At 38.7% G+C, this 12,569-nt stretch overlaps 1 protein-coding gene across 1 annotated transcript; it reads left to right on the plus strand.

Annotated features, from left to right (window-relative positions):
- Window positions 1-5: 5 nt before the first annotated feature.
- Window positions 6-11,443, plus strand: SRD5A1 (steroid 5 alpha-reductase 1). The gene is made up of 5 exons (XM_041411802.1): window positions 6-331; window positions 2,349-2,515; window positions 6,396-6,497; window positions 8,617-8,767; window positions 10,931-11,443. Exons 1-5 carry the CDS (start codon window positions 6-8, stop codon window positions 10,995-10,997), a joined length of 813 nt encoding a protein of 270 aa, XP_041267736.1. The 3' UTR covers window positions 10,998-11,443.
- The last annotated feature ends 1,126 nt before the right edge of the window (window positions 11,444-12,569 follow it).

Below are 12,569 nucleotides of genomic sequence, written 5' to 3' on the forward strand. Positions count from 1 at the left end.
GCGCGATGGGGTTTGCCGGCGATGGCGGCGTGTGCGCGCTGTGGCGCCGGGCCGAGGGCCCCGAGGAGCGGCGGCTGATGGAGCTCTTCTCCTACGGGCTGATGGCGCTGGGCGCCGCCTCCGCCCTGCTGCTCTGCTTCATCCCCATGCCCTACGGCCGGTACTCCTCGCGGCGCTTCGGCTGGCTGCTGCCCGCCCGCCCCGCCTGGGCGCTGCAGGAGCTGCCCTCCCTCCTCGTCCCGCTCGGGCTCGCCGCCTGTGGCGGGGCGGTCGCGGCCGCCCGGCCCAACCGCGTGCTGCTGGGCTGCTTCCTCCTGCACTACGCGCACAGGTGCGGGCTCGGGTGGGCGGCGCTGCCCGCGGGCACCGGCGGGGCCGGGGCGGATGGCGGGGACTTGTGCCGTGCTGGGGGCAGGAGAAGGGATCGGTCTTCACAGAGATACCTGCTTGCTGCTTCCCGACCGCAGGGGTTGAGGTTCTGTTAATTAGCGTTTGTCACTGACGTCTCTTCTGCTTCGCTGCAGAAGATGTGCCCTGTGTTGTTACGGTAGCCGGGTGAGTGGCCGTGGCGATGCGGTGCAGGCTGCCTTGTGATGCTCCGGCGTGCAAATGGAGCGCCGGGCGCTCCCGCAGCGCGCCGCTCCATCCCTGTGCTCCTGCTGCTGCTGCTGCTGTGACTCCCCGCTTCAGCAGTGGATTGACCAGACCGTCTTAAGGTCACTGTGTTACAAGAAGGAAAGTTCAGCACCGTGTACTGATATAATCTTGATGTTGCTAAACAATTGCTGTTTTCTAATTATATTGTTCAACATTGTCTTTCAACATAGCGTTCGTTGCAGGAGTTGGACTGGATGAGCCTTGTGTGTTTCCTCCAGCTCAGCATATTTAATGATTCATTAAAATACTGACAAAGCTGAGGCTGAGTGCCTTATGTTGCCAGGTAGTCAAGAGTATTCAGGCATTTTGTAAAAATACTTGGAGAGGGCAGCTTAGTTGGAGCCCAGGGGCGATCTTGCTGTTCTCTTCAAGTTATGGACAGTAGCTACTTGTCATACTCCACAAGTACATTTGCCACCAAGACAGGAGGGTTAGATTTGTCAGGTTTGTTTTAAGCCTCTTGTGTGGCTGATGTGTTATTTTCTGGTACATATTGAGAAAAGCTCTTGCTTTTGATCAAAAGTATTCGACAGCCTTGCAGTGGGAAGGTATACGACATATGGTTTGCCTGGAGGCTGCCTTTGAAAACCTACAGTTGTGTCTTTGCTCTCCCTTTTTCGATTCTTAGGCGTAAATACATAAGTTTTTACGTAGGATCTTAACTCATCCTTGATGTCTGGGAATAACTGGGAATGTGAGGGAATGATTTGTACAAAAAGATGAGCTATGCTGCAGTTTCTTTTTTTCCAGTTGCTTATTGCTATTGCCAAACCCAAGGGACTCTTCTGTAGGTAAATGTAGACTGGAAGGGACCTCTGTTATCTAGCTCTGTTTGTTGTAGCATTGCATGCTTTAAATAATCCTGTAACAAAATTATTACTCTTTTTTGAAAGCTGTTAGGGTTGTACTTCCTTTGGAAAGGTTATTTTGAAGTAGTGGTCCTTGGGTAGGTGGAAAACACGTGAAGAATGCTCAGGCTTCAGTGATCCTGCTTCTGTATTATAGATCATAATTAAATCAATAGACAATTGGGAGTTGGCTAGTTCCACAAGAAAGAGCACAGGAGTATTCACCTGCTCTTCTTGTTTGGAGGTAGTTTGTTTACTTGCATAATCCCCCAGGAAAAGCAATCAAGATTCCTTTCCCAAATGGGATGGCAATTGTGGGTTTGTCAAGTCTTTAGAGGTGTCATAGAGTAGACCAAAACTGTCAAGGTGAAGCAATTAATGTTTTGGCTTACAGGGTAGGGAGGAAACTGAGGTCAGTTAAGTTAATTTAAAGGGGATTGACTTTCCCCCTGAAAATGCTGGGGGAATTTAGTGGAGGGGTCTTGTTTCCTAGCTCATCTCAGAAAGCTTGATACAACTGAGGGTTTAGGAACAAAAATGGACTGTGCTTAATATCAGTTGTCTTTATTCCTCTCATCTAAGTAATTGCTTTGGATGCAAAGTTCAAAATTTCTGCCATACGGTAGAGAAGACTGGTCTTGTAATTCCAACTAGGCAAAAAAAAAAAAAAAAAAAAAAAGAATGTTTTAGATGTTAAAGCAAGTGCAGCTATCCTTTCAAACAGACACCAAGGGCTGGTGCTGAGAATTTGTAAAGTAGGGTAGCGTGGACAGTGTTTGGACTTCAAAACTATCTTTTTTTTGTGGTTAATACAATAAATTTTCTTTTCTTTGTTCACTACAGGGCACTCATCTTTCCTCTTCTGATCCGTGAAGGAAAACCAACGCCGTTTTTCACTTTTGCGTTAGCGCTTCTGTTCTGTGTTTTCAATGGGTACTTGCAGGGCCGAAGCTTAACCACCTATGCAACCTACCCTCCAGGCTGGCTGGGCGACTCACGCTTCATTACAGGTGAGTTAAATCATGCTATGAGAACACCAGGTGTAATTTTCCTCTGCCTTCATAGCTCTTAATTTTTTATTGTGATTTTATAGTATCTTCAATGCCGTTTTATAAGTCTTCTCATAATTTTCTCATTGGTGTAGCTGGAGGCCTTTTAACCTTTTTTTAACCTGTGAACTGACTCTTCTTTCTGCAGTGCTAGATGATCTGATTGTCATCTTTACTCTCTAACAGCCAAGTGAATCCAGGTCATGTATTTTTTTTTCTTGTAGAAGCTTGAAACCCTACCTGGAACCAGCTGCATGCAGGTTTAGAAGAAGCCAAGCTTTTTTGTCTAACATGTAGATTAAACTGAAGTAACGAATTCATGGAGTAAAAAATCTAGCAAGGATAGCTGCTAACCACTGACATACCATGGCAAATGCTTCAAGTCCTTGGTGTCAGGATATCTACACTGGATACACACACAGTGCCAATCCAGCTGCCCTTGTAATTGGGGGGTGACTTTGTCAAATGACAAACTGGCCACACAAGGAAGGGGTGGAGGGGTTGATCATTCACTCCCAATTGGGAAGTGAGGTTACAATTATACTTGAAGCCAGGGATATGATTAAAAAACTAAGGTGTTTAGCGACAAAGTATTTTATTTACTCAATTTTTTTGTTTCCTAGACATCTACTTTTGCCTACTGTCAAAATGATAGTATCATTTCCCAATGAAGTCTTTTAAGAAAGATAATTTTCATCAAAGATAAACCACAATATTTTGCCTCATCAGTCAAAGACAGAGTAGTGGACTGTGTAGATCCTTGATCTGAGTCAGTACCCTTCTTTTTGTTATTCTGTGGCCAGAGCAAGTTAGTGTTTCTCCTTTATTTCTCAAGCCTTTTACAACAAAAAAAAAAAGGCAATTTTTTTGTCTTTATTCTAGTGTTATTTTGGATGACAGTAGAGGACAACTGTGCTGCATGTTGTCATGAATATCAGGTTGATGAAATTTCAATATAGGTAGATTCTCTTGCCAAGATTAGGAGGCAGTTCTGTTTGTCTGCTAAAAATCGAGAAACTGAGGTACAAGGGAATGACTTCAGAGGACACTAGAATATATTTGAAATTTTCTTGGTCATTTAAAATTTCCATTTTCCTTAAACCAGGATCCAGAAAAAAAAAATTAAAAGACTATTGAAGACTGAATCCAGGCAGGCTTTTTTTTTCAGTACCTTAGTTGAAAGATATCTCAATACAGGGCTGTGAATGAATCATGATTAAGGAGCCATAAATCAGTTCCTCCTTACTCAAATATCTTTAAAAAAAATCAAGTTAATAACACTTGTTGCTCAAGTTTCCTTGGGTTCTTTTGGGTGGGTTTTTTTTTTGTTGTTGTTTCTTTTGTTTTTGTTTTTGTTTTGGTTTTTTTTTTTAATTTTCAAGGATTTCTGAAAGATTCAAATGTATAAATGACAATTCATCTGCCTTCAATTATGAATACTTCTGTGCATGGATTAGTTTGGTTTGTGTTTGTGGTTTTGTTTGTTTGCTTTTTTTCCAAATAATACCAGTTTGAAATACATGCTTATTTATATTTCTAGTACCACTAAACATAAGTGAAGTGTTGCTCTGGTGACTATTGTTAGTCAATATAGTGTATAAAAAGTTATCCTGAAAATTAAGGAGGTGAAGATTCCTGGTGTACATATCAACCACTTTAACAGTGTGACCACTGCTGATTTTTTAAGATTGTAATTCCAACAAATCTTGAGATAAAATTTGGCATGCCCATTAAACAGCTAAACGGAAGACTTTATTTTTCTTTTTTTTTATTCCTGTAATTAGAATATCTTTTGGAATTTTTTTTTTTGTTTTGTAGTTCATACCAACATAATTGGATCTTAGCAATTTATAATTGCTATTTGGTGTTCATCCCAGCTGGGAACCTCCAAATACCTGCAGTTTATGCTTATGGCTTTGGTCAAAGCAAATGCCAAAATGAACCATTGTACAGTCAGTACTCCCTGAACAACTGGACTGTTATGTTCTAGTACTTAAAAAATATCTGACAGTGTCTTTAAGTTTCTGTTTAAAATTACTAAAAAAATTACTAGAATATTAGAAAATAACTATAGCAAGAAAGCATATTTCCTGGTAATTAATAGGATATTTCTTAAGCTGTATGAAGTTAAATGTGGAAGATAAATTAATGTCTACAAGTAGCAGCCAACCAAGGTTCAAAATCTGGAAGCTGAAATGAGAAATTTCCAGTGAGTACAGAAGTTTGGAGAAGTCAGGCTGATTAACTGTCATGGTGAGAAGTTTCAAACAAGTGGAACCTGTGAATCCTTATTGTATGGTTTGTCTGTTTTGGGGAACACAATAACTTATGTCTACAGCAGCAACTTATTTGGAGCAGGAATGTTGTTTTAATGTAATTTTCTCATGGTTTCTCTGGACTGTGTGTTGGTTTAGTTCAGAGCAGTGAACTTACGTGTTTTCAGAGGAAACAGGAATGTTCTGCTTCAAATGCAGAACCATGAGCTTGCAAACAAAGTCATAATCTTTCAGCATGAACCTTACACCTGTATGCCAATAAAGATCTTGTGAACTTACCAAGAAAGCTGGCGATACCCTGAAGTGGTGACTGCAACAAGCAGGACACCAACACCTCTGTGCCTCACTCTTGTGTCCTTTCTTAATCTATCTGCACTTTTAGATGGAAACTTTCTTCCTTTGCTTGCTTTAGCTTCTTCAAAACCTTTGCAGTATGCCTTGTCTTTTCTTGCTCCTTTAAGTCCCTACTCAACTGCTTCCTTCGAATGTTGATGGCTAACTGTTTTGTGCATCAAAACACTTCTTTAGTAGCAGCTCTGCAAAGCAGAACAGCAACTGTAACTCACAAGGTGCAGGTTACAGAACATCAGCACCTCAACTGTTGCATGAAGCTTTTTATCTGGCAACCAGGTAATTAAGCACACGTGTCACCTCTGCTCTCTTCACACATCAAACCTGGAGAGCGTGTATGCACTGTCCAAAGCTGGATATAATCTTGTAGGCAAGGGATGTGGTGGGTTACCAGTGTCTCTCCTAATAATGATAGGTATCTGGATGCTGCAGATTATTGTGTCTTGTTGGAAAAACTAATCACAGCATCTGAGATGAGGCACTGGTTAACCTCAAAACACAGACCTTATCTGTTCTTTATCAGCAGGGAATGGTGCCTCCAAGGGAAAATAACATAGGTAACATGTTGCCAAGGGATAAAAATACTGAATTTTAATCCTAAATTCCTTTTGATTTATCCCACCCTTATGGCAACATAAGCATGCAGAATGTGACAACAATCTCAGTTTCTGTGAAAGGCTGTAATAAATGGCTAAACCATTTTGCTAAATGGCACGAGTTAATGGTACGTTAACTCCTTCACAGTTGTATTCCTTTTATTGCACAGAAGTCTGTTGGGTAGATTCTGATATGCTATCAGTAAAATAGTCAAAGGAGAGTGGAGCTAAGATTGTCCCTCTGGGAAGATTAAAAATGGCTGTTGCTTTCAGTGTGTAAAACTTTAGCGTATTTGTTTTTCTATGTTGAAGTTAGGGAAACATACACATTACATCTGCATCTATGCACATACATACATTTATGTAAGTCTACCAACATAAGAACTATGTTCATTTTTACAGTGCTATTTCCCAGCTAGGGAGGTGTTGATACTGTGAGCTCTGCTGATTGAAGAGCACAGTGTGGGACTGGGACTGTGCAGGATGTCACCAGAACTGTTTATGCTGCTTACATTACTACTGCTTTGAGACAATATGCCTAATATAATACCAGACTGTAGTTTGTTTTCTGAACAAACACAATGCCCTAAATATAGTATTTTCAATATTTCTCTTCAGGTTTTTTAGGATGGTTGATTGGTATGGCCATCAATATTCATTCTGATCATATTCTCAGAAATCTGAGAAAACCAGGGGAAACTGGTTACAAGATACCAAGAGGTAAGTAAAATGGTACAGAAATTAATACAACAAAAGGAAGTATCTCTCATATAAGAAGAGGTGGAGAGAGCTTGGACTCTTTAGACTGGAAAAAGAGAAGGCTCAGGGAGATCTTACCAAAGTTTATATATTATGAAGAAGAGAGAACCAGGCTCTCCTTAGTGGTGAGACGGGACCAGAGGCAGTGGGCACAAAATTCAAGCACATGAAATTATATCTGATATTTTTTTTTTTTTTTTTTTTTTTTTTTTTTTTTTGGCTGGGAGGATGGTCAAACACACAGGTGTGGAGCAGGTTGCTCAGAGATTGGAGGGAGACTCAAAACCAGACTGGGCATAGTCCTGAACAACCTGTTCTGGCTGACCCTGCTTCAACGGTGGAGGTTGAACATGATTATCTCAAGAGATCCCTTCCAGTCTAAAATGATTCTGTGTGAAAGTGGCCTTCTAAAGCTTGGTGTATTTTAGAGTAGATAGCAATTTATTATATGAGAGGCAACTGGAAATAGCATTTTGTTTTCTACCACAGGAAGTGATTTTATAGTTTGGAAAACATTTTTTTTCCTCTTAAGCCAAGTATTGTAAGGAATCTGTTTCATTATATCACTTGGCTTGTGCAAATCTTTGGGTTTCTTGACCAACATTGGCTATATTTTTTAAAAGGGGTAAAAATGTAACAGCATTGCCCAACTTTCAGAGAATCAGCAGGTGGGTGGAAAAGAAAGACCTAAATTATTCACTTAGTGTGGGGGCAGCAGGGGAATGAAGAAAGCACTCAGCATGTGACCCATCTCATGTCCGATATAAGAGGGAGGTTCCTAAAGTAATTGGAGAACAACAATTTTGAAAAGGGAGACACAGGGAAAAGAGGACAGAAGTCCAAATGAATTTGGCATTGGAAGTTCTGGCCTTCATGGAAAAATGGAGACTATGAAAGGCTTTCTTATGGAGCCTATACTGAAATGTTAAGGTTTATTATCACTTTTGGGAACAGGCACTCTTCTGGGTACATTTTGCACTCACTGAGAGCAGAAAGATAATACTACCTCTGAATTCTGTTATCTTGCTACATTTTTTTTTTAGTTGTTGCTTTTTCTTGGTTGTTAATTTTTGTAATAAAACTGTAGTAACTAAGATATATAAGGTATGTTATTTTTCACTAAGAAGGTGAAAATAATTGTAATTTTACTAGATGTAAATTGATGTGCTCATGTGAAAAGTTAATATGAACATACTATAGTGTGTTGAGTGTAGAAAAAGGTTCTGAAGGAAATGTTATTTGCTGTAAGATCAGGAGGAACTGGTCTTTTTGATGTTGTTTATCCAGTTTAAGTCAGAATGTCACTTTTCTTTTATCACAAAAGTAGTGTAATTAGAGCAACGTCAAAACATGTCCTTTATTACATTTGCCAAATACTTGTTTGTTTAGTCCCACTGGTAAAGCAAATACTGAGATGTTATCCATTTGTGCACCGACTTTGGAAATAGGGTGAAATTCTTAATTTATAAAATTCCCAGAAGCTGAGTACTAATTGTTTATGCACAATTGTCTACAATAGAGTTAACACAGATTGCCAAATTTTCACTGAGTGTAGAGGCTGAAACAGCAGATCTGATGAGGAATGGGAACAAAAATTCAATAACTTTGTAAGCTAGAGAATAAATTTGGAACTTTATTTCATAATAATAGTATAGTTCATAATTAACTTTTTTTCTAAAGTACTTAAAGAAATAATAATTTGTAGGATAACTAACCCTGTGAGTATTTTCTGGGACTCAAGAGGAGTATGTCTTCTATTTCTACGTATTTTTAAAAAGTTTTAGTGTATGATCAAAGAACATGTCATTAAGTAATTATTCACAAAGGCATGTACTTGCTTCTGATGCTAGTAAATCTGCTTTTCTTTATTTAAAGAGGAAAAGAGGACCTACAAAAGGTCTGTTGTAGAATGAGGTCTGAAGTGTACATAGTTCTTCATAGTACAGCTTGAACTGAAAAACAGTCTCCACTGCCTTTAAAGATCAAATAGACACTGGTGATATAGCTCCTTGGTGTACAGGAAAGGTAACATTGAACATCTTTACTATGGTATTTTGAAGTAACTCTGTCCTGCTTTCAGGAGGAATGTTTGAATATGTCAGTGGAGCCAACTTTTTTGGAGAGATCCTGGAATGGTTTGGGTTTGCCCTCGCCTGCTGCACCATTGAAAGCTTTGCATTTGCGTTGTGTACTCTCTTCATCCTGGGTTCAAGGGCAAGACAACACCACAAGTAAGTGTTCCTGCCTTGTCAGTTCTGTTGTCTCTATACCACGCTGCATTTCCATTTCACAAATTATGCCTCATCCTACAGGGATGTTGCAGAGCAAGTCTTGTGAAAGAGACTGCTCCTGTAGGGCAGAATATGATAGAGAATACTCTGAGAAGATTAAGTACTGCAGAATTTCAGCAGAAAGTACAGAGGATAAACACAGTACAAGAAGGTGGTCAAATTAATGTTTAAATGAAGATAGTTCATCCTGGATCTCTAAAGATTACAGACAATTTTAGCAATATTGTCGTAATTAATCAAATACTATAGTTTCTCTTCTCAAACATTTCTCTAATATATAAACTTCTGAAAATCACTCAAGTGGTCTTTAACAGGCACACTTTATGGTCATGTCTGTATCATATTGTCTATAATCAATTGTATGGATATTATGAAAACAGTTCTGATAGATGATATTTAATGAAGTCTCTGGTCTGTTTCTGTTCTGTTCTGACTGTTCACGTACTGTATTTATAGTGTGCTAACAAGAAGGACCTCCTGCTGACAAGAAGAACCATAGTTTGGGGAGACTTGTTTCCTGAAAGGATTCTCATTAAAGAATAGCATGCTTAAGAGAATTTGAGCATGTTAATTTTATTTTGGTTATTTTCAGCTTCCTCCTTTGGTTCTCATGTTGAAACTTAGTGGCATAAGAGGAAATAAACATGAATTTAAGGAGGAAACAGGTTGAAAAACTCTACTGATCATCTGTGCAGGCAGCTATGTCTATGTCTAATGGAGTCCTAAAAACCTCCAGAAAGAGGTTTTCCTGTCCCTTGTTTGTAGGATGTTCTGGGTCTGTAATACCCTCCCAGTGAACAAGTTTCTTCCACTATCCAACCTGAGCCTTCCAAACCTGTTGCCTTTGACTGTCTCTTCCTGTTTCATCACCTGCTATTAGTGACCAGAATTGCAGAGTATCTTGAGTTGGAAGGAGCATTTGAAGGTTGTCCAGTCAGCTGGTGTGTGGCAAACCACAAGGCTCTGCCCAGTTGTCCAGGCCTCATCCAATTGAATTCTGTGTCTCCTCCTTGCAAGATGAAGCAAGGACAGGTTCTCCTGCCTCTCCTTATATATTACCTTCTCCAGGCTCAAATTCCATGGTTGGTTTCCATCAATCTTAAGCCTTGATAGCACTCTTTCAGAACATCAAGAAAAGCTAAATGTTGTTGAAGGAAGTTTTTTACACTACAGGAAAAATGTATGAAAATGGAATAGGGGACAGGAAAAAATCCCCAAGCAACTAAAAATAGCAAATCCATGTAAGTGAAGAAACATGTTGGTGTAGTTTGTTTAAAAAAAAAAACTTAGAATAAATTACTGAAATGGGTAAATAGTGTAATAATTGTATTCCCTAGATGCAGGTTATCGTGCATTGCATGTTTTGTTCTGTTTATTCGAGCTTTGATCTTGCAGTTAGCTATTGATATTATGAATATCTGCACTTTCAAGGAGCCCAGGTGAACTTAGTTCTTTCATAAAAGCAGAATAAATATTCAAAAATGGGAGTGAGCATGCTTGTTATGAAAGGTGAAAACACAAATAATATCTGATAGTGCTCTGCATTTATTTAATTGTCTGGATTTGAAGACAGTGATGGCTTTTGAAGGTGTTAGCAATAAGGCAAGTGCAATGTTCATAATGTTGTTTGATTACCCAAATTCTAACTGCAGCCAAAGACACTTCCATGCAGAATGGGACTCTCATTCCAGTGTGTGAAGTATCTCTTGCTTCCACATGAAGTTATTATGCAATAACATGCTTTTGATTTTATTTTTTCTCCCTCTAATTTTAAAATGTTTAAATATTCAGTATGTGTAACACCATATGTTTTGAAAGAATGGGTTATTCCTTCCCTGACATATCTCACCACATCTGTTGATTTGATTTCCCATTGCTGGCACCTGTAACTTAGTTTTGTTATAGTTGGTGATTAGATGTCATTAGGATGAGTGCAGTAAATGCCATTTTTCTATCCACAGTAGGTTATAAAGTTTTTTGGGTTTTTTTTTTTTTGTAGACAAAAACATGTGTGGATTAAATTAAACACATTGCACAATTATTTCATTTCCTCAGCAGTGTTTTGAAGACTCAATACTCATCAGATTTTTCTTTGTTTTTCAGATGGTACCTTGAGAAATTTGAAGACTATCCAAAGGACAGAAAAATTGTCATCCCATTTTTGTACTGAGCTGTGCTTTTAACACTTTGAGATGGATGCTTTTAGTAACAGCCAGCATTTTACAGATGCTGGCAGGTTAGCAACACACTGGGATCATCACTGTGACAAAGCCTTTCTGTCAGTGCTGCTATTACTTACTGCTTTTTCCTCTTAATGGTAAACCAGAAATCTGATGGACAGGGTGAATAGGAACAGAAATGCTTTTCCAGCAGTGAAGCACCTTCATAAATACATTAGGCAATGAGTCTGAATTGGCATCATGGGAAGTACTGTGCACGACTTCTGATGCTTCTTTTTCTGTCTGTGAGGGCTTCTGCTGTTTCCACTCAATATAGCCAAGCTGTCCTGAGGATTGTGCTGTGGGCTCAGCCACCCTCACTGCAGTCTGGGTGGTGTGTTTTGCCTACATACACAAATAGGGTTGATTTTATTTTTTTTCCTTGCCTTACTAAGCCTTTAAATTCCCCTCACCTGCATTTCCAGAAGAGCTGGTGATGTAGACCAAGGAATTAGATGAATGCAGTTGCTTTTAGATGAGAGGCAGTGTTTTTCCTTCTCTTTGCACTCTTACAAATACAGGGACACTGTACAGACAATATCTAATGGTATTTACATAAAAGTTGTACTGCTAATAGATTAATATTGTCATCTACCTCTTAAAATTGATAGCTATCTCAATATGCAATATGTGTTTTCTCACTCTAAACTGGTTTTGGAAGTCTACTTAGGATACTTAGGCCAATCTAGCATTGTTAACAATTGTGTAATATTTTTTAACTTAATTTATAAAAAAAAAAAGCTTGATATTTAAAAATCTTTTCTTGCTATACTTTTTTAAAAAAATCAAGTGTCTTCCTTCTTCTGTTGCTAACATTCTAGATGAATTTTTAATTCTAAAATTCTGGAGCCTTTTGTCCATTCTCATACCCCAACCTTTTGCTCACAAAGGAGTCCAGAATGGATCCAAGAACATGATGAGATCCCAAGCATACAGATTTTCAAGTTATCTGTGTCTTTTGCATGATTGTAATAATAGGGAATCTTTTAGAATTGCTGACACTAAAAAAAACAAAACCAAAACAACTCAAGGGAAAACTAAAAAAAACCCACAAACAATCCGACAAAGCCCTCAAGTGAACAACCAAATTCTAATAATAAAAAAAATTTTAAAAACAAACAAATGAACACTAACTTTAAAAAACTTTCCACAAAACCCCAAAACTCTGCTGCTAATATAATTTGAAAATAAATTGTATTCAAACTTTTGCCAAGTGTCTTCTGCTCTGTTTGCACTTCTGTGTTGGGTTATGTTCTTCAAAACAAATTAGTAACGTAATTTTGCCAGATGCTAAGTTTTCCAGTAGGGCATTGCAGTAAGATTTGTTTTGATGAGCAGTCATGATGCTTGCTGGAGAGAGAGAATGGTGAAGAGTTTGATTTACTCCTCAATGCTAAAATGGAATTATTTGACAAGAAAGTTCAATAGTTCACTTAAAGCATATTCTGAAGATAATTTTAGAATCTTAGTCTTACATATCAGAGTATTTCTAAATCCTGTCATCTCTGCAGCATTTTTTAAAA

This window comes from Onychostruthus taczanowskii, unplaced genomic scaffold (genome assembly GCF_017590055.1).
Source record: "Onychostruthus taczanowskii isolate IOZ18803 unplaced genomic scaffold, ASM1759005v1 scaffold37, whole genome shotgun sequence".
Lineage (NCBI taxonomy): Eukaryota > Metazoa > Chordata > Aves > Passeriformes > Passeridae > Onychostruthus > Onychostruthus taczanowskii.

Coding starts and splice junctions, on each gene's coding strand:
- SRD5A1 (XM_041411802.1), top strand. CDS start 6: ATGGGGTTTGCCGGCGATGGCGGCGTGTGCGCGCTGTGGCGCCGGGCC. Junction 332..2,348: donor CTCCTGCACTACGCGCACAG/GTGCGGGCTCGG, acceptor TGTTCACTACAG/GGCACTCATCTTTCCTCTTC. Junction 6,498..8,616: donor TGGTTACAAGATACCAAGAG/GTAAGTAAAATG, acceptor TCCTGCTTTCAG/GAGGAATGTTTGAATATGTC.